Genomic DNA, 22,449 nt, shown 5'->3' on the forward strand with positions numbered 1-22,449 from the left:
TTTTTTTTTTTTTTTTTTTTTTTTTTTTGTAAGAATTGATGTGTGATTAGATATGGAATGTTGAATATTTATGTTGTAAATAACATATGATGTGTCTTATGAACATTGAAAAAAATGAACTATTCCCTTCAATATGTTTTTACTTATTAGTTAACTTTGGATGCACTAGCATATCCTTAAATCTTATAAGTGTCCGAAAGTGATATATTCAATGATTTTGTTCCCTTGTCAAAACAAATACGGAGTATCATCTAGAAGGGTTAAAATAAAATTCTTATGATCTTATTCATCTAGAAGGTTTCATATTATAATCCATATCATATTATTAATTTAAATCATATATATAATTTGATCTAGTAGAAGAATATAATTATTTTAAGGATGCGATTGGTATATAATCTAAACAACGCACATGAGGGTTCGTATTTTGGATCAATCATGTGTTTATCCAGAGGTGTAATTCCTTTGCTTAATTAAGGGGGAGCTTAATACACTGAATAGTGCCCTCAATTGAGTTTTATTTAACATATAATATGATTAATTATTATATATTTATTATAATAATAACATAACAATTGCCACTATCCTAATTTAGTAATGAGTATTAGTAGTAATTCAATAAGCTTTTGCATGTATCCTTGTGCCTAGGATCAACAATCCAATTACCCAAATTGAGTTGATTAATAGTTTAATACTCAATAATCAGTTTGTCACATAGCTAATTATATGATTTAAAAAACAATTAAATTAATGAGTCCCTAACTTTCAAATCCTTGTGTTTTACATAAAAAATTTGTATGTAGTGCCTAGGATTACTCGTTTAGTTTAAGATTATATTCCTTTTGCAATAATCTGCTTGATCAAATTGTTCTAGAACATATGCAATTAATATCTATTGTTAATCTGTAATGTTCATATTAGTACTAGTACATACTAATGTACTTGTGTAATAACGTACATTGTAGTGTGTCCTCTAATTAATTTAATGTTTGTCATTAAGAAGTTGTTAATTATTGAACACTTCATTGTATTGATCATACTCCATATTTCATCCATTCCTTTTCAATCTTCAACTAATCCGTTTAATTAAAAATAAATTGGAGAATGTATGTATAATATTTTACTTGAATAAAAAAAATTGAAAAAAGAGGGAAATTATTAATTAAAAAACAAATAATCCCTTGAAAATTCAATAATGTGGTCTTCATAAAATTGAGAAAACCATCATTAAAATGTATAGATGTAAACTTGTAAATAATACATCAATTCAATTATCATTTTCAATCGAATGTACTGGTAACTTATTATAAAGGGATGATATAAACGGTACTCCATTTCTCATATTTAATTATTTTTGTCCTTTTTGTTTCTTAAAAGATACACATTATTATTGAAGAGATATATAGGCTAAATAAGCGATAAAGTGTAACAAAGACTACAGTCAACTACGGAGGAAAATTGCCAAGTCAGCTAACAAGTGGGTTGTTGCCTTCAAATTAAGTTGATAACATGCAAATATGGCGTCGTTGTTCCGTCAAAAAAGGGTTATTTATAATGGCGTCCAATTATAGACCTACTTAATGCTACAAATATAGCAACTAGTCTATCCCACACTCTATAGCATAGTGGTGTTCCATACATTATACATCTACTTCATTAATTATTTACTAATTATAATACAAGTACATGATAATATATGATGCGTTGACATTTATCAAGCACTCTAAAGTTGAGGGTGCATTCTGTTTACTTAAAAGTTAAAATTACACTTGATCGAACATAATCAACTTTGGTTATATATTCTAATTATATTTGACTAGACATGATCAACCTTGATTATCCTAAAACTCCCTAATTTGTAGTTACAAATAACAATCATAGAAGTAATTAATAAACTTATAAACCTAATTACTTTGGAGAACGTTGAAATGTTGAATGATTACGTTATAGTATGTTGATGGATTGTACTTGTATAATGATAGTTGGCAATTGGCTTGCATATATATCGTATGTAAATCCACGGTCAACTCCTACATGACATTTTACCATGATTATTAGATACTCCAATTACATGTTGCTAAACCAATCCACTTGCTTAATTAGATTAATCAAATTAATTATATAATATTGAGTACAATACGAATAAACTCAAAGTACTATCTTGAGAAAGAACTCAATTTACCTCAGACTTGCCTACTTGCTTTGAGAAAAGGTATAATTACATGTGTTCGGACTTTCCCTAAACGTGTTGCTCTAGAAGCCAATTAAGGAATAGTCTAGTTACTCTAGTACTAATATATCATTACTTTAATAATTAGTTTAATCCACGTTCTGAATTTTCTTTTATTCATTATTGTACTAGTTTATTACATTAATTAATTAATTAATTACGAAATTGCCTAGTTCATTCAGTCATGTGGATATAAATTATTCCCTCTGCTATTTTTTAAATAAAAAGTGATGTTTTGTTAGCCATTATAATTTACTCCAAACTAATATAAAGATTAATGAGTACTTTGCCTACCTAATTATAGCTAGGCCTACAACTAATTAAACTAATTAAACTGTCTATAACAAGTGCAAATAAGAAAAGACGTATGAAACCGACAAATGACCATCATGTTTTTATTAATTGTATTTTTGGAATTAATCAATCTTTATTTACAGCGCAAAGTTATTGATAATTTTGATTGGCACGAGTAATATATTTTTTTTTTTTTGAAAAGTATACAGAAGATTATTGTAAAGCTTACATATATCTTCCTCGAAGTTTATTACAAATAATACTCGTACCATTTATTTTATTTTATAAAAGAAAATTCCAATAAATACAGTTTATCCAAATAGCCAAGAAATATCGTAAAGGTGAAATAATTGCCTAATTGGTTCTTGAGGGGGGATTGAGAAGTGACCAAGAAATAGAAATCACCAAAGAGGCAAAGACAATGTCTTTCAAGAAAGCTACATAATATTCACTTTTCAACCTAGTTGCTTCTATTCTTTTTATAATATTCATATATACGGAGTACATATAACAAGGACATAATCGTGGATTTTTTTTTTTAGGTTTTGCTTAGCACGCGGTACTTTGTACTCCGTAGTAGCTTGTTTGGTGCGTACATGTTGATAGTAATGACAATGAATTTATATACTTAAGCTAATTCAATGTCTATACTAATGTTTGTACGTGATTGCATATTCAGCTCATACTCATCTTATACTATACTACTATACACCCATATAACCTTTAGAATACATCCAAAATCGTATTTTACACATAATATATGTAATACATAATATGATATAGATAAATGATAATACATGAACTATTGAAAATTTGAAATGCATGATCTTTCCAATGAACTTCCTAGTCTTCTAGATGTAGGGTACGTCTTATATAAAACATGATGAATATTACTCAATATACAGTATTTCTGCTCAACATTGAAAGCCGTACTAGCCTCAAACTTTGATATTTTTATAAAAGTCATACAAATGCAACAAATTAAAATAATGTCTTACCTCTCTAATTTTTGTCTAGTACCCTAAATAAAATTAAGTGGCTCATAAAATCTCACTACTCTATCCTACATTCCTACATAGTGGCAAATATGTAGCCTCAAAATTAAAAATAAAAAGTAATATTATAGGATTAAAGTTGAATTGGTCAAGATTAGATAGAAGCTTCTTCTGAAGCCAACACACATTGAATCATTGATACTTCTTAGAAAGCCACCAAACTTTACAACTTTAATAAATAATGTTGGTCTAGAATTTGAGGGACAAAGTAATAAACATTATGATATTAGCCTAATTAATTAAATATCTCCTATTTAAATACAGTATAGTTTATACGTGCATGACTTTGTAAAAGTGTAAACTCATATCCTATTTCTAGTAATATTGGGTGCTAAATTAGGTAGTTTTAATCATTAATATACTAGTTCGATCAATCTATTTATTTCGTATTGGAATTCCTGTTCTTACACGGTTACTAATTTAGTGCATGATATAATTAAGCCTGAAAGATAGATAGTTTAACCACTTATTAAACCTAGTTGACTTCAATATTTTCAATTTGGTTATTAATTAGTTGTTAACTTCTTATAACACTAAACAATATGTGATTTTGTTAAGCAACATAATATAGTAACGGCTTGTTTAATTTTAAAGACCAAACCTCATCAATATGATGTAGCTAGACTAGCTATAAGCCTGTAATAAAGTGAAACTAATACAATACGTATATATACTTTTTATTTGATGTTATGACAAAAAAAATTTATTTTACGATAAATATCATAGTATATTGATAAGAAATTATTCGTCCTATCAATCAACGTATGCCTAAGTGCCTAACCACTACTTTTTATAGTATATATTTATATATTTTGACAGAGGTAATATATATAAATATAGATAAGCGACATTGAATGTCAAGATATATACTAAATCTAAAGGAGACAAACATATATTTTAAATTTGTCGCGACTTGATAAAATCATCTTCAATGTAACAACAAGAGTTTAGAACAGCTAGTAACCTTTTGAAATTATGCACATAATAATTAATGTGATAAGAATCTAACTAGAAAGGTAAAAGATGTGAATAATTGTACCTAGTTATTATATGCATAATGCATGGACGAACCAGTAGAAGAAGTTAAATACAATAATCATTATGATCATCCTTTATTCATGTTATAAACATAGAAATTTTTCAATGCAAACTTTTTTCAAAGACTTATTTCGGCGTATTTAGATTAGCTTGTTATTATTTTCAAGTATTTGGACGCTTTTCTTTGTCCTTTTGCGATGGCATTATGTATATGATGAAGTCTTTCTTTTCTTCAATATTAGGATTATTATCCTTTGATCTTGTAAATTATATGATTCTCAATTACTCTCATTAATTATGTTGTCTAAAGCAGTATTGACTATTGGTTTTAGGTGTTTCTTCAATTCAATACTTCTTTGACTAAATGCAAGGAGAAAGGATGGGAATATAATGCACCGTTTTATGGGAAAATAATTGAATATTTTGGAACCAATATTGCATCCTAAAGAATAAAATCAAAGTTACATCAACTGGACTTAGTAATTTAATATTATGTTCAAGCTAATTTTTCGATTAGCATAATCTCGGACATTTATATCAATGGGTAATGATAATGCATGCGTGTTCCTATATAGTTTAATGTATTCATATGTACATTAGTACATACATGAACAAAAACTAAAATTTCATTGCTAACATACATGATTACATGAAATATATGTGAACACATGTAAATCAAGACTACGTGACTAATATATATACTCCGTATAATGTTATGGACATATAACATTAACCTTGTTGTGGACCTATGCTATTATTTTATGTACGCACACTAATTGCACAAAGAAATATCATGTTCGTGGCCAAGACTTTTGGCAAAGATATACGGAGTAAGTTTGATTTGTATCATACTCAAGGTACAACAAAATTGCCCTCCTCTCTCTAGGATATTGGCCTCTCCTCTATTTGTACAAATATTTTATTGGGTAGAAAAGATTCAACTTGCAATAAGTTCAGAGAGCCCAACCCAAAAAGTACATAGACTATAATGCTGTTGATAGATTCAAAGGGCCCAAAACGTTTAAAAAGAAATGTCAAAGAAAATTTTATACGTAGTACTAGTATTTGAAAAAAAAAAGGGTTGGCAGGAAGCTTTCTCTATTTTATATCAGAGCCAGGTTTCGATCCTGGGACCTGTGGGTTATGGGCCCACCACGCTTCCGCTGCGCCACTCTGATTTATTGATATCAATTGCGTCAAATAAATACAAGTATTAAGTCTTTTTGCTGAGAAAACTTTAAACTTGCAAAACAAAACTCTTTCCTGCTGGATTTCTTCTTCTAATCTTTTCATAGGAAAGATTGTTGAGATGTCGAAAATCATGGGAGGTATAAAGTTGCTTCCCAGTGAACTTTGGAATATTGCATTGGAGCTTTCTTCCCTTAGAAGACGAACATTATACTACCTCTGTTTTATATTATTTGCAACGATTTGACATAAAGTAGAGAGGAAAAATGTTTAATCGTTGCAAATAATATGGAACAGAGGTAGTAATTTGCGTGGCTTTGATTTTTCACTTAACTATCCACATTGTGTCACAACACTAAATCATGAGTCGAGAATCTTTGCAGCGAGGTTGATTTATGTATTGCCACACTTCGTTGTACTGGTTACTGGTACAGTTTCAACAATACACTATAACTATTCAGTCCAGCAGCATACTATAATAGCATGATGTATCGAAAATAATTGCATGATTTACACAAGGGTAGTAATTTAATTGGATTAACATACTCCGTATATAGTTATATTGACCTGTGGGTTATACTGAGTGATCGTTGTTTTTGATGCTATTCATTTCTGGTAAACAAAACCAAAGACTACTAAACAATGAATATTGAACACACAATCATTATCACAACCGCGAGTATATTAAGAAAACCATCACTCATAAACATTGAGAAAGCAGTTTTTGTCGCTTTGAGTCACCGAAGTACCAACTAGATTAAACAAAGAAATTAAGGTAAAATCTTGAAATGTATTTCAAAAAATAGTACTCAAATTTTACCTTCATCACCAAGAATGTCCATAAAATCGTAAACCATTCAGAAGGGAAAGACAACCTTGAAATATTCATAAATTCGTAATTATTCAAAAGGGAAACACAGTAAGTTTATCAAATAAGAAGAGCTAGAAAAAGGGGATTTTGTTTTTATTATGTCCAGAATATTAGCAAAATGTCAATCAGTAATGTGTTTCATTCGGAGTAGCAAAGATTCACAAACCAGAGCCCATCTTATACACCAAGTTATGGTCAAGTACGGAAAATAATACCAAAGAATTATAGATGCAGTAATATACAGACATAACCATAAAATGAATGCAAGCAAACATCTATATAGCCAAGAGACGCCTGGTCTCATTTTATTTATTTATACTAGGGTTAGAAACCCACATTACTAAACATAATAGCATCATCACAGCCTTAACACAATAACACCAATAGTCCACAATATCAAACCATACTACTAACAGACACATCTAAACCATATTAATAAGTTCCGAAAACAGAACACATATCACACATAAGAAACCCTGCTGCAGTGAACCACATAATAGCTTCAGAACTTCAAGCATCACCCCCACGAAGACGGAGAACAAGATGGAGGGTAGACTCCTTTTGAATGTTGTAATCAGCCAAGGTTCGACCATCCTCCAATTGCTTCCCAGCAAAGATGAGCCTCTGCTGGTCTGGGGGGATACCCTCCTTGTCCTGAATCTTAGTCTTCACATTCTCAATTGTATCAGAAGTCTCAACCTCGAGGGTGATAGTCTTCCCGGTGAGGGTCTTCACAAAGATCTGCATACCACCTCTGAGGCGGAGGACCAAGTGCAGGGTTGATTCCTTTTGGATGTTGTAATCAGCCAAAGTCCTGCCATCCTCCAGCTGCTTCCCAGCAAAGATAATCCTCTGCTGGTCAGGTGGAATGCCCTCCTTATCTTGAATCTTCGTCTTCACATTGTCAATTGTATCTGAGCTTTCAACTTCTAGGGTGATGGTTTTCCCAGTAAGAGTCTTAACGAAAATCTGCATACCTCCCCTCAACCGAAGCACCAGGTGCAAAGTAGATTCCTTCTGAATATTGTAATCAGCCAATGTCCTTCCATCATCCAACTGCTTCCCGGCAAAGATCAGCCTCTGCTGGTCTGGTGGAATTCCCTCCTTGTCCTGAATCTTTGTCTTAACGTTATCGATAGTGTCAGAGCTTTCAACTTCCAGGGTGATGGTTTTTCCAGTGAGAGTCTTCACGAAAATCTGCATACCTCCCCTCAAACGGAGGACCAAATGCAGAGTAGACTCCTTCTGAATGTTATAGTCTGCAAGAGTCCGGCCATCCTCAAGCTGCTTCCCAGCAAAAATAAGCCTCTGCTGGTCCGGTGGGATCCCTTCTTTATCCTGGATCTTCGTCTTCACATTCTCAATGGTGTCAGAAGTTTCGACTTCCAAGGTGATCGTCTTGCCTGTTAGGGTCTTGACAAAGATCTGCATACCACCCCTCAGACGGAGGACTAAGTGGAGAGTGGACTCCTTTTGGATGTTGTAGTCAGCTAGAGTTCTGCCATCATCCAACTGCTTACCAGCGAAGATGAGCCTCTGCTGGTCCGGTGGGATACCCTCCTTATCCTGAATTTTGGTCTTGACATTCTCAATAGTGTCAGAAGTCTCCACCTCGAGGGTGATGGTCTTGCCAGTCAGGGTTTTCACAAAGATTTGCATCTGCAACACACAAGGTCATAAAAACAAAACAGTTAGATAACAAAGAGATCAACATCAAGGATGACTATCACATTAAAAGGATGATTACAATAATTCTACTAAACACAAAAGAAAACAAGTGCAACATATATTCAAAATATGAGGGAACAAGACTAAAGATTATTAAGGTGTTACAACTAAAAAGGCTTTTTAGCGATCATTTCAACACATAATTTGAAGAAAACAAGAGCCCAAATATTTGCAAATAGTTTAAAAACAATCTTCAATAGTTGTATTTATTAAAATTTTGGATGAAATTGCATGATTATTGTCAAAAACAAAGAATAAATTGTGAATACTCAAAGAAATCACCATTCAATAATCATAAGTATGATCTAATCCTAGAGCCTTAACAGTCAGTCAGGTAATCGATCACTAAAAAAAGTATCAGAAACAGAGAAATCAACCAAGAAACGTAATAAAGAAAATTGAAACCCTAAGATGAACTCAATCAAGCGAACGAACTCCGAATACAGCATAATTATAGACACAATAAGAAATCATAAACAAATTATTATAGACACAATAAGAAATCATAAACAAATTTACGCCAAGATCATGAGCAAATCAAACATCCGCATCATAAAGTCATAAACAACAAATTCAATAAATTCAGTTATATAAAATCAAGAATTAGACCAAATTAACGCTAAGATCGTAAACAGCATATTGAACATTATAAATCAAAACAATATAAGCATAAAACAGAAACACACAGAATCGCAGAAACATAAAAATAATTCAAGAAACGTAAAAAGGAAATCAAAACCCCAAGATAAACTGAAATCAAAAGGAAAAAAACTAGAAAATCAGCATCATAGAGAAAAAATCATAATTATACAGCACAATGATAAACAAATTTACGCCAAAATCATGATCAAACAAAAAAATCAGCATCATCAACAACAAGTTCAACTAATTCAGTAGTACAAAATCAATTATCATAACAAATCAACGCTAAGATCATAAACAAAATAGAAATCATCAACAACAACATCAACAGATTCAACATTATAAAATCAAAAATCAGAACAAAAAAACCTAAAACAGAGACACACAAAAACACAACAGAAAAATCAAACAAAAAACGAGAAAAGATTAAGCAGAAACTCACCTTGAATTAGGAGCGAAAAACGTCGGAAATTAGCGGAAAAACCCTAACCCAAAATTAGAAAGAGAAGATTTAAGGTGAATTGTGTTAGGGTTTGATGATATGAGAGAAAATAGTTTGAAGGTTGTGAAGGTGAATGGGAAAAAGAAGGAGGGTTTAAATAGGAAAAGAAGGAAGTTGAGATAATTAAGCTAGGTAACACACGAGTTACGCGTGTCAAAAGTGACAACGTTGATCTAATCAAATAAATAAAATCGCCGGATATTCTGGAATTTATTGGTATATAGTTTTCAATTTTAAAATCTCTTTTGTTACTTTTATTTGGACTATATACTATAGATAAGATAAGGTTTTTTTAATTAATTAGTACGGAGTAAAATAGATATGTTAACCTAGGATTGGTTAGCTAAAAAGTAATTGCTTGTGTGCATCTAGGTTAAACACGTTTTTGGTTTTTACACCTTAAATTGAAACTCAATTCCCTATTCTCTTCTTGTCAAAAAAGAAATTGTGTAATTTTCTTCATGGTAAAAGTTGAAAAATACACCTCCTTGACGAAATTAAAGATAATTCATAACTCCAAATCATTTAATTTTGATAAAGGTGTCAATTTTATTTTTTAATCTCTATTTTAAAAAACGCGTCAAGAAGATAGGTTGTGATTTGTAAAAAATGAAAGACGTGTTATAATCTCATATAAATATCAAATTTACTACTTTGTATCTTATTATCAAAGAAATAAAATTACTGTTTAGATATACCCAATTCCACATGAGAATAATTTTTAGGTGCTTGTTAACAAGCTAGAATTAATTCATAATATCTCGTTGTAATAATCGAATTTAATAACTGATTATATTAGATGGTTTGACAAAATGACAAGTAACAAGTTAGTAGAATAAATTGTTTGAGAAGTGCTTTTGATAATATTAGCTTTTTTTTTAAGAAAAAAATAAAAAAAATTTAGGTAAGCTACCCATATGGACTTGGTAATTAAAATGACAAATTAGGACACTATTTTTCTAAAGGGTAAATATCAACAACTTTAACGTAAAATATTCATTGTATTACTTATGTTTAAATGCCCCCCAAATATTAGATAACCCCTTGAAATAGTGCCTACATTGGTATTAAATTGGAAATGTATGACAAAATCACCGTTCATCTATGTAATTAATGTTTATTTTTATTTTTTTTTTAAAAAACATGTAATTAATATTTATTTCAATATAATATTTTTACTTCGTATTAGATTAGTTCTTTCACATAGAAATACGTAGTAAATTGTACGAAGTACAAGAAAAGAAGATCAAGGCAAAGATCATTTCAAATTCAAATCATGGACCTTTCTTTCTTTCAAAAAAAAAAAAAAAAAAAATGGACCTCTAGCTATTAATTATCAAGATGAAATCGAGGTAGCATACATCTTTGTCCAATTGTCCCTTCCTTGCCTCCAATAGTTGCTTTAACATTAGAAGCTTTTGCTAACTATAAGAGGCATCAAAGTAACAGGACTTATAGTTATAGTATGCATTAAACTCATGTCAAATAACAATTGGTAACAATAAAATGGCTACATTGTTTTTTCCTTTCATAATGAATAAAATTTGTCATTTTTTATGTAAACTCGCAATAGTATAATTTGTATTAGTATATGCTTCGTACATGTTTCTTGTTCTTTATAGATAAATTTTAAAAGATAACCCAATAGGCGATGAGGAAATAATCATGAAGTAATGGGGAAAATTATGCATAAATTCAAGCATATGAACATGTAATACACCAAACTACCAAAGACTTGCTCATAACTTAGACTACAACCTTAATTTTTCACCATTAAACACTACTAGCCATGCATCGATCAGGCTACAGGCAGCAACTTAGACTTGAATACTTGATAGATCGATACTCATAAGGTGTAATTCTGTCATTCTGTGTATGATAAAGAGAACAGGAACGCGAATAATAGGAAGTACTTCGTACAAGGTAAAAGGTTGCAATATATAGTGATTAATAAATATCTCCTGTAATCGTATAGGAATTTAAAACCTGGAGATAAGGGTGCACATAAAAGCTACTTCACCTCATTAAGTTGAAAGTTTTAAACTGAACATATTATTTAAATCAACAAAGATGTCTAATAATTTTTTGGATTGCATGAGACCAAAAAAATAACTTTCCCTAACAATTTTGATCGACTCATGGATAACCAAATTACTGTACAATAAAAACCTACTCTTCGCATTATCATTCAGGGTTTGATACATTCATACATATAACACCTTGAAAGGTGAAGCACAAGGATACAAGAATATGATCAAGCCAAGTACCGGAACAGCTGAGGGTTATCCTTGTCTCTTTCAATATAATCTCTGGTGATCAGATCCTCGATCCTCTTCTTAATTGCCTTGAAATCGGGCTGGAAAGAATTAAAAAAATTAGTTATATAATCAAGGGGTATAAAGTTCGCATGCTATTCTCAATGTTACAGAAATTAGGAAACCGATGGAGCATATTTACTAGAATACACCTTATAATAATCCAATAATTTTGCCCAATAAACAATAAGATGTATCCAACAAAGGCAATGCAAGCACCACTGCACTAGAATACTAGATAATGGATACCAAAACCTAAGTGCCTATCTATAACAGCTTACAATCCTTCTTATAACTACTTTCAAGGAAGGATGGAATAGAAAGAGAAACATCACATGCATAAGATTGAGACAGGAAATAGCTGAATGGGACACACTCATGATACGACTAAAAGGTTACACAGCGCATTCTCAATCTAAATCTAAAGGCAGCAGCAAAGACTGTCTTACAAGGACTTCGATAGAACAAACCTTTCATTTCTCACCAAATCATCTCAGCAAGCAAAACCCTATATATTCTTTAATTCTTATATCCTAGTTTAAGCAAGTTTCTCTTATGCTTGCTAAAGAAAAGCAGTTGAATAAAACTCGCATCATGAAAAGAAAATAATTGCTTTTGATTCGATGCGTTTCTTTCTCTACACACTATTATCCTTCACATGGAAGAACTGGCTCACTCTTACCAGTCGTATGAGCATAAAATCCATAAAAACAGAATTTTCCATCATTCACTTTCTACTTGATGTAACATATTCAAGTGTTGGTGGTAATTTAGCCTGTTAACTAGTTCTATGTTTCAATTAGCTGTTTATTCATAATTCAAATATTGATACATAATACATTGTTTCCCTTCTACTTGCTCGTCAAAACCGACACAAATATCACAACCACTAGTCATTCTGATTGGCTTCCGCTTAACAATTATTGCCCAAGAACTGCGGTCCCTAACAATTACTGTTCCATGCATCTATTATGCATCAGTTTTTCCACTTTACTTCTCATTTAGAGCAGTTGATAGCAAGAATGTTCAAATCATAAAAGTATACCCAACATCCATGTACTTCATAATTTATTTAAATAATTCACTGCCAACTTGCCAAGAAATTTAGAAATGCGCTACTACCACCTCTTAGAAAAGACTGTTGATTCTTCCGAGTGGGCAATAAAGGTTCACAAATGCACAATTTTAGTTTAAAAAGCGGCCCTAGGCAAAGTGAGGTGCCACCCAAAATGCCTCAAGCTTGCCGGGCGTCAATTAGTATTACATACTCCTGGATCATATACTCCATACCAATTATGTTAGAGTTATTTTGCTTAAACCTCATGTTATTTTCTTTAAATGTTGTGTTATTTTGCTAAAATAGTTTGTTATTTACTTATATACTTAAATAGCATGTATAAAAAAAGCATACAAGAATGAAATAACATGTACTTATCTAAAAATAACATGTATATAAATTGAAATAATAAGAAGTTTATATCAAAATAACATGAATTTTATAGAATTGGTGTACAATGAAATAATCGATGTTGAATATAAAAAAAAATATGCAAATATAAAATAACATATACTTATTTCAAAATAACATATATATAAACTAAAATAATAAAAAGTTAACAATGAAATAACATAAGTTTTATAAACCTGGAGCACCATGTGCATTGTACTCCAGGAGTAACATAGAAATTGCGGCCGGGCGTTGGGCGCAGTGCTGTACAAAAGGAGAGTAAAAGCACCCTGCGACTCATACCACCTCAACCAACCACCGGGCAAGGCCAACCTGGGCTGCCTCAACCGAGAGAGTAGATCTGACTCAAATTCAAGGAAGGTGATTTGATAAAAAAAATCCTCAATTAATTGCATGATTTAACTTCAATTTTAACCCCAAAGCCCTAATTTTATAAAACCCTAATTCACAGGTGGTGAAGCAAATTGGCAACTGGTGGTTGCCACCTTTGCTGGCTATGACAAACATTCGCGAGCAACCTCCACTGAATTTCGGCACCAGATCAAGTTTTTTCTTTGATTTGCTCGTCTACTTCGTCTTTCATGCTCTCTCTTCATCCTACTCCTCTTTCTGCTTTCATCATTTTCTATCAAAATTCTCACTTTCCTCTTCTCATTCTCATGAAATTCTTCCTTTTTTTTGTGGACTTCTCCAAGTACTCAGAAAGCCAGTGGCCCGCCCAATACCCAAATCTTCTATACTACAATCACCTATTGCCCCTCCCATTTTTTTGATTTTTTTTTTTGGTCTAAAATCTTTACATCTTTTTTAATTTTATTTTTTTTAACTCATATTTGCGCTTAAAAAAAAATACCATTTTTTTTTTTGGTAAAAAAATTCGCCTCACATACGAAAGCCGAAAGGCACTCACCTTTGATTTGTGCCTAGGCTCTAGGAACCCTATGCGCTTATTAAAATAATACGTTGAAGAGCTATTTAAATTATTATTTTTGGATGGTTATTTATAGATAATATTTAGATTTTATTTATCTTTTGTTTTGATAGATTTAGTTTCGAGATTAGTTTATCTTTTGTTCCATTTGCCCAAATAAAGATCTTTAGGTTGTAACGTTTTCAGCAAAGAATTGAATTGAGTTATACTTTGATCAATTCGTATGAATTGTATGTGTTATTTTACAGGGAAGGCTTCCAATTTTAGTTGTTATTAAACCTTGGTTAGGAATAATAACTCCATATCCTAGTTACAAGATCTTGCTTAGATTTAATTGTTCCATATCCTTTTGATTTAGTTCCCCTATTCCAAAACTGTGCAAAGTCTAAACTACAATGCATCTAAGATCGGAATTTTTGTGGAAACCATTATAAATCAACACCAAATTGGTGTGGCTGCTACTACTGCTGTTAGGCGAGGGAAACGGTGCACTTCTTGAAGTTTCTTGCAAAATTTTGTTGAAATCGGGCCTAATAAAAACCAGTTTTGTAGGTCAGATTGTTTGGCATCGTTCTCCTTCGTTTCTATAGCTTTTGAGGTGATTCTTTCTTTTTTTTTTTTCTTTTCAAATTGGTTAATTTTTTTGTCTAGTTTTCACTCTATCCGTGCAAGAAAACAGAGAAGATATATAACCAAGCATATTTATCTAAACTCTATCTCTTCCATCGTATTTCCCTATTACATCCAGCAACTTCCCTCTCCAAACATCCCTTTCCCGTCTCTGTTTCATAACAATTAATTCCTGCCTCTACATTGTTTGACAGTTCAGAAATATCCATCTTAATAAACTCATTTGACCAAGCCCCAGCACCACACCCAGCTTGCTCTCCTTGTTGGTGATCTATGCCGCATATTTGTTAATTTTAATGTGTTCAGATCACTATCAATAGTCAAACAGCTTTGCTATATTCCAGGGTCTTATTAGTCAAACAAAACCATATGTACAGACTCACAGCTAGATTGAAGAAAAACAAGGTAGGAATCCAATTAATCATCAAAGTGTGAGGAGGAGTGTAATGGATTCATCTACCTTACTCCACAACACTAGCAGCAGCAATATAAGTTTAAACAATATTTATTGATGGTGAAGATGCTATACCTTAAACATGCGGCTAAGCTGCTCCACGCATTCCGTGATTAATTGCTGGTATCCCAAAACCTTCCTACTTTTCATTATGCGTACAATTGAGGCATCAATAGCATATCTTCTATCTTTGTCAACATCTTCAACGACCTTTTTCCTTTCATCCATTGGAGGAAGAGGAATCTAGAAGCAATCATCAAAATAAAGCAAATTAATCTAAATAAAAAGAACCTTGCAAGATAATTATTCAGACTAAGGTGATAGGAGAGAAAAAAAGAGGGGGGGGGGGGGGGGGGGGCACATACCCTTATTCTCCTCATTTTGTCAGTAAAATTAGAGTTGAATGAAAAATAATCAGTTGGGGACACAGTTCTTGAAGTTGGCTCCTTTAAAAGAATCTTGTACTTAGCGCAAGATAGAGATTGAAGCACTCTAACCAAGTCTTCATCAGCTAAATTTAGTTGAGTTGCTATTTCTGAATAGCTCAGTCGATCTGAGGTGTTAAAGAGCATCAAAGCAGCAGCCTACAAAAATGTACATCAGGACATTGAATTAAGATGACAAAACTGAGGTATCAGACGATATTTTACTGGGAAATTCTCTGCATCTAATAACTTGTGTTATTAATGACTCTAATAATGTTCGTTGGTATAAAATAGTTGTTAAATTGTATTACCATGATACCAGAATACTTTTACATTAATACCAACAAATGCAAAATGCTTTGTTGGTATCATAATATTCTTTGACATCTCTCTTTCAAGGAGACAACGGGGATTCAACTTCCCCTGGGGGTAGGGTACTACAAAAGGAAGTTGATCATAGATTAGCAATAAGCTTCAAATTGAATTGATTCTTCCTAGGTCGATGCCCGAGCGGTATAGAGATAATAACATCAAACTACAATTCTATACCAACAGGTGTTATTAGAGTCATTAATTACTCAAGTTAGAGGCTAATAAATGCTCGTATTTTACCTCAGAATAATTACCTGATATGTTCCAACAACCAACTCCATTGTTTTTGGACCAAACTTTCCATTAATGTTACAACTTCCCAACGAATAAACCCAGGTCAGCTTCCTGTGCTTTGTCTTAGTTTGATAGAATTGCTTAAAAACTTCAACACACCTCACCTACAAGAAAAACAACAAATTGATATACCCATGCTGATCCAAAAAAATCAACTTAAGTTAAACCACAGAATAATAACGGCGATCTAAAAGAAAAAAAAAACACTCATTACCATTTCAGCAGGAAGGTTAAGATCAGAAGATTTATAACTAGGCCAGAACCCAGTTGTCAAAACTGTCACAGTCAAATCAAGACCTGGACTGGCATCTGGATTTTGTCCAAGATATTCCTCAAAATTCGTCTGATTCTCCCTCGCCAATGTCAAGTCTGTCACCTATAGAATGATCAAAGAGGTTAAATTCTGTGGATTTTGACCACTAAATATAAACAAAATAATTCAAGGCAATCTACCATCCCCTCCATCTTTGATGTGAACTGTCCTCCACACTGCTGCTTCAATTTAGTTAGAATACTTCTTTCATGATCATCATTAGCACTCTTGTCAAAGAGCAGCCGCCGAGAGAGCTTCTTCCTATTAGAAATCAAGAGAATATTAAAACACTTGGACAGAAACAACCATGCAAGAAATAATACGAAAAGTGAGGGTCATGCTAACCTATAAAATTCAGCAAACAGGTCTTTATCACTGACATATGCAAGAAGCTTCACCACCTGGAGATAGTGGTAAAAAGCACACTTTTAGTAACAAGAAAATCTCATAGTTTAAGATCAAAAGTTGACAGAAATATACCTTCTCAAGTGAATCCTCAATAGCCTCGTCACTCAATTTCTCACTACCACCTTTCTTTAGAATATTATCGCAGAAAGAAGCTAGCAGTTCAGCACTTGAACTGCCAGCAACACCCTTGTTTAAGAATACCTCAAACGCTTCTTTGAGTGCCTATAGAGCAGCAATATTTAGCTCTAAAAAACAGCACCAGAACACAGATCGCAAATAATTCTTCAAATGACAAACCTTGTGAAAGATGGTGTGGCTGTTGAAGCATTCGGTGACATAAGTCATAAATTTGTCATGCAACTCGATCACTTTCCTGACAAACACCTAAAAGAAAAGGCAAACATGTCAGCTCAAATATCCTTTTTCCAAATCATATAACAGGGTGAGTTAAGAGACCTACCTGTTCATGTGAACCACCAGCATTTTCAGCCTGCCAAGGAATTAGTGTTAGCAAGGAAACCGACAACTAGGGCAACTAATACATGCTCCGGATAGGCAACAAACAAATGACCAAAGTTTTATAAACCCACATTCCTAACAAAGTATCAGTACAATAAATACTATGTGTAAGAAGAAAAATATTTTAAACATATGATAGCCTCATAGCCATTTACTCGATTTCTTAAAGAATCAGGCAAATTTCAATGAAGAGTGAAGATATCACAGATTCACAGGAATAAGGAAGCATGTGGTGGCAAAAAAATTGGAAAATCGTGTATTTCTGCTTCATTCAAGCTTACAACAAGTCACTCATTGATTTCCAAACAAAATCTATCTTTCATTTCAAACTTAAAACACAAAATAGACAATCATATTCATTTTTGCATAACCAATACAGACATCAGAAGTAACGTCATAAAGATAATAGAAAAAATAACACACACCTTGCTTATTGCAGCATCTTCAGCCTGCTGCACTAAGGTTGTTCCTTCATCAGTTATGTGCTGCAGGAAATCCATACTGTATATTAGCAAACTTACAAGGACAAGTAGATCTTGCTCAGTTGAAAGTATGGATAAAGCTCCACCTGTTTGAAGATACTGCCAATGGGTTCCAGCCCTTTAGTGACCTTACTGTATAGCCTGTACATTCTAGAAAGATCGTCCACCTAAAGAGATCCAAGAACCAAAGCCAATATTCTTAATGTAAAATGAGCTAATAAACAGAAAACTTACAGGCTGTAAATAATGTAAATGCTATACCTTGTCATCTTTCAACAATGCACGACATCCAGAATTCTCCTTCTCAAGCAGTTGATTTTCATAAACCAAAAGCAGCTCATTTTGTACTTTCTGTGTAGAAGAAAGCCAATAAGACATCAAAAGCAAACCATATAAGAAGCCCAAACGTTTTATATGATACAGGAATTTCTGAGGACAAAATCTTTATGCACAATCATCAAAACCTTAGCAATACTAGAAGGAAATTGCTTAAGCAGAAACAACAAACAAATCTAACCTCCAGAAGCTTTGGCTCACTGCTAAAATGTAGATAATGAGCCACTCTATCTTTCTCTTTCTTCAAACATTCCTCCGACTGTATAGTCCATAAATAATTAAAATGAGTCATACATTGTTTTCTAGGCCAAAATCGAATAGTAGAGAAAAGAAAATGCTTGCCTTCAACATATATTCTGGACATGAGTCCTCCAGAATCCAGCTTGAGGCCTTACGTGAGTAGTAAGCAGCGGTATCATCTAGCATATGAGCTTCAAAGTCCTTTTCGTAGTAATCCATTTGTCCCATTCCGATTTCAACATATATATCAAGAACATTCTTCAGTAATGCTCTATCAATTTGTCCACCCTCCCTTTCTACGTCAATCTGATCAGAAACACAAAGCCATCTCTCATCTGCATGCAGAGCATGTGAAAAAAAAAAACCAGGAAAAAAGGCTTCATGCTATGAACTTACCAGAGCTATGACAGCATCCTTGGCTTTGCCAGATACTTCTTGATAAACCTGGTGCAAAAAAAGTTCATTCATGAGTAAGCTCCTTATGTAGAGCAAGAGTATACAAGTCAGAGCAAACATTAACCGAGAACATATATTATACTATTAAGAGAGACAAGGAAAATATATCAATACCAGATCACGGAAACAAGTCAATCCAACTTCATGCAAAGATGGAAGTGACCTCCGAGCAATGAAGTACCGATCCAGATAATGGAAGAAACGAGACAGCCACCTGACCATTACTTTATGATTTGACCATCTCTTCACAAGCTCTCTCAGCATAAACTCATCATGTTTCTCCCCAAGAGAAGGTAAAACCTGATTCAAAGTAATGGGAGGGAAGAGAAAAATGCAGTGTTAAAAGCACAGAGCTCATACGATGACCAGACTTGGAAGAAACAGTTCCTTAAACCTGAATTACATACATTACACTTGGGAAAATTTCATGAAAAACTAAAACCAAAAAGTTATATGAGGGCGAGGTTATAGCAATACTTACTAGTTACTACAATGGATGATTTACAACAATCTAATTTACACAGAGCAAAATTATATTCGCAAAGATTCAAAGTCTAGCAAATAGATCTACCACCCATAAGGGTAAGTAGCAACAAAAACAACACCATATACTTGTACACCAAAACAGATTCCCTTCAAGTTATTCGTGCCAAGTCATTAACAGGAATGTACAAGTACACAAACAAATGACCCTTGGAAAAATGGTAAAGTGCCAAAAGTTCAAAAAAAAAAAAAATCTTACCGTTGAGTTTATGTAATCCACGAATGCCTGTTTGTAATTGTCATAAAGCTGTTGAGAATAATCATGCGGGGGCTTCTGAGTGCACATGTTATATATTGTCCTACATTTAAATTAGATACTCAGTGATGTGCAACTAATTATCCTAAACCAAAACATGCTATAAATAACAGATAAGGCACCCACGTGTACAGCATCATGTAGTCTTCAGAATTAAAAGGTGGTTCCTGTAATCCTTCCAGAATCCTTTTTAACTTTGTAATCCCCTTCTCCATGAACTCCCATCCTTGCTCTAGTTCAATAACTTTACGATCGTTCATTTTTGTATCTAATTGATTGGCTTAATCACCTATAACACAACACAAAGCAAACAGGTTAGCTACAAATTTGTCTTAGACAACTGATCATGATATCTACCACTAAATCATAGAACAGCCCAAACAAGAATTTTAGTCATTAAATGATATATAATCATAATAAATCCCAGATATATATATCTATTAATACAACAGCCAAGACTATTAATGCATGCCACGTCAACATACAATGATAATAACACAGTTGATTAACACATAATAAAATAATCTCCCAATCTAACTTGGATTATGGGCATAAAAACAAAACCATAAATCCTTTCTTCCCCTCTCCTCCCAGAGGTAAAGGAGTCTGAATGAATTACGAACACCATCAGATTGAATTCAATTCCATTAAGATTGAGCATTTAAACTAGTTTGGGCAATTCGGCATATACTGGAACTAAATTTAATTCCCTACAGGTATTATATACTAGGAAAACCCTAAAGCCTACAACTTTATCAGTGTAACCAAGCAAATGCATACAAAAAAAATTTTAAAACAAACAAATCAAATTTCGGATGCTCATTGAGAGATCTATGAACCTAAATTAGAGGACAAAATGGCATAAATTTCAAAAAACCCAATCAATTATCCAATTATCATTCAAAATCCTGAAAAATTCACTTAAAAAACAGAATTGAAGACCTTATACATAATCTACCATTCATCCAAACAGCTCAATACAAAAACCCTAACTTGGGTTTAGCATCATTACATCCACACACCCAAAATCGAAAACCCTAACCCCAGAAATGAATCGAATTTATCCAAATTACCTCACAAAAACCCACCAATCAACAAAAAAATCCCCCCAAAACAACCCATCAATCCCAAAATGATCGAATTACCAAAAAATGATCAAACAACAAACAAATCAACTAAAACAATCGAAAAAAATAGATACATAAAAATGAAAGCTTTAGAGCTGAAGAACAAAAACAAGTACTAACCTTCACCAGTAAAACCTAATTAAAAAAGGGAAAAAGAAGAAAGAAGAAAGAAGAGATCACCTGAGATAGAAAGGTGATGTCACCGGCAACCGGTGGAAGGAGGAGAGAGAAAGAGAAATGAGGATGTGTTGGAAGTGATGAATGAGTAATTGTGTGTCTGATTATCTGTGTTGTAGTAAACAAAACCCCGATTGTGTTATAACCTTTAGATTCAACTATTCTTCTTTTAAGACATGTTTTTTCTACTCTTATGTATATACTTCAATCAATACTTGTAATAAGGTAATCTTGTTTAAGGTATTTTTCGATAATGTTTGTATTCAATAATTTAAATGTATGTTTTTGGAAGATAAACTCCAATAAGGAAATGGTAATATTACTCCGGGTTTTGTAAGTTTTATTAATCCGGATTTCGATAATGTTTCCATTACGATCCAAATAGTTGTAAATATTGATATTTGTAAGTTGTGACACATGAAAATGACACTTGATGGATTGCGTTGATGTATTAGAATTTTTTTTTTTCTTTTTGTAAATTTCTCATATCTACAAATGTTGTGTGATTTTTTCGGCATGTATATTAGATTACCTATCTTTTAAAGTTGGCGTTCAACTTACAGTTTGAATGTTAAGATAAAGTACTCAACGATATTAATTAACATCATCTACCCACTTTTCTTCGAGGAAAACTAATGTAAAACCATCAAAAGTTTTTGGATATCTCATCGAGCATTGTATCAAGTCTTAATTCTTTTAGTACGGGGAATTTTTATGGATAAAATGATGAATCATAATTATATGGGGTATCTTAGGTGAAGCATAACCGTATAAAATGATGAAGCATAACTAATGTGAAACTTATTTACAATATTGTCACTAGATAAACAATTCATAAAATCAACTTGTATTTTCCCTACCTACATATCTTATCTATCGCTATACTACTCTCCATCCCTGTGTAATTGTATTAACGATGATTTTTAGATGAAGTCAATGCAAAATAAATAGTATGTTCGACTAATTAATGCATAAGATATTAAGATGAGACTTTTGAAAGTGCTCTTGATAATTGATATATGATTTGTAATTTGTATAAGGAGTTCTTTATTGTTAAATGCCTTAATGACGTGTGTAGTTTTACAAAATTATACGTGTAGTAATTGTTTAAGTTCTCATGCCCTTTTTTTTTTTTTTTTTTTTTTTTTTTTTTTT

The 22,449-nt window shown here is 32.5% G+C and overlaps 2 protein-coding genes and 1 non-coding gene across 4 annotated transcripts; all 3 read right to left on the reverse strand.

The window, feature by feature from the left end:
• Positions 1-5,723: 5,723 nt before the first annotated feature.
• TRNAM-CAU (transfer RNA methionine (anticodon CAU)) lies at positions 5,724-5,795 on the reverse strand. Its single transcript has one exon. It is a non-coding gene; the product is annotated as a tRNA-Met (tRNA).
• A 1,161-nt stretch (positions 5,796-6,956) lies between these two features.
• Positions 6,957-9,631, reverse strand: LOC145639642 (polyubiquitin-like). The gene is made up of 2 exons (XM_081690930.1): positions 9,489-9,631; positions 6,957-8,335 (listed from the first exon to the last, which is right to left on the reverse strand). Exon 2 carries the CDS (start codon positions 8,333-8,335, stop codon positions 7,187-7,189), a length of 1,149 nt encoding a protein of 382 aa, XP_081547056.1. The 5' UTR covers positions 9,489-9,631; the 3' UTR covers positions 6,957-7,186.
• A 1,941-nt stretch (positions 9,632-11,572) lies between these two features.
• On the reverse strand, positions 11,573-21,453 carry LOC145639643 (cullin-1-like). Of its 2 annotated transcripts, none has more exons than XM_081690931.1 (20): positions 21,298-21,453; positions 20,117-20,279; positions 19,934-20,033; positions 19,306-19,491; positions 19,132-19,179; positions 18,838-19,041; positions 18,677-18,754; positions 18,421-18,510; positions 18,246-18,326; positions 18,103-18,162; positions 17,619-17,648; positions 17,456-17,542; positions 17,231-17,380; positions 17,096-17,151; positions 16,891-17,011; positions 16,652-16,813; positions 16,398-16,541; positions 15,712-15,930; positions 15,422-15,589; positions 11,573-11,904 (listed from the first exon to the last, which is right to left on the reverse strand). In XM_081690931.1, the coding sequence occupies exons 2-20, from the start codon at positions 20,248-20,250 to the stop codon at positions 11,803-11,805; spliced, it is 2,220 nt and encodes a 739-aa protein (XP_081547057.1). In that variant the 5' UTR covers positions 20,251-20,279; positions 21,298-21,453; the 3' UTR covers positions 11,573-11,802. The 2 variants fall into 2 exon arrangements, with proteins under 2 accessions (XP_081547057.1, XP_081547058.1); XM_081690932.1 differs by having other exon boundaries at positions 21,238-21,391.
• Between the last annotated feature and the right edge of the window lie 996 nt (positions 21,454-22,449).

The sequence above is a fragment of the Chenopodium album genome, chromosome 7, assembly GCF_948465745.1.
Source record: "Chenopodium album chromosome 7, dcCheAlbu1.1, whole genome shotgun sequence".
Classification (NCBI taxonomy): domain Eukaryota; kingdom Viridiplantae; phylum Streptophyta; class Magnoliopsida; order Caryophyllales; family Amaranthaceae; genus Chenopodium; species Chenopodium album.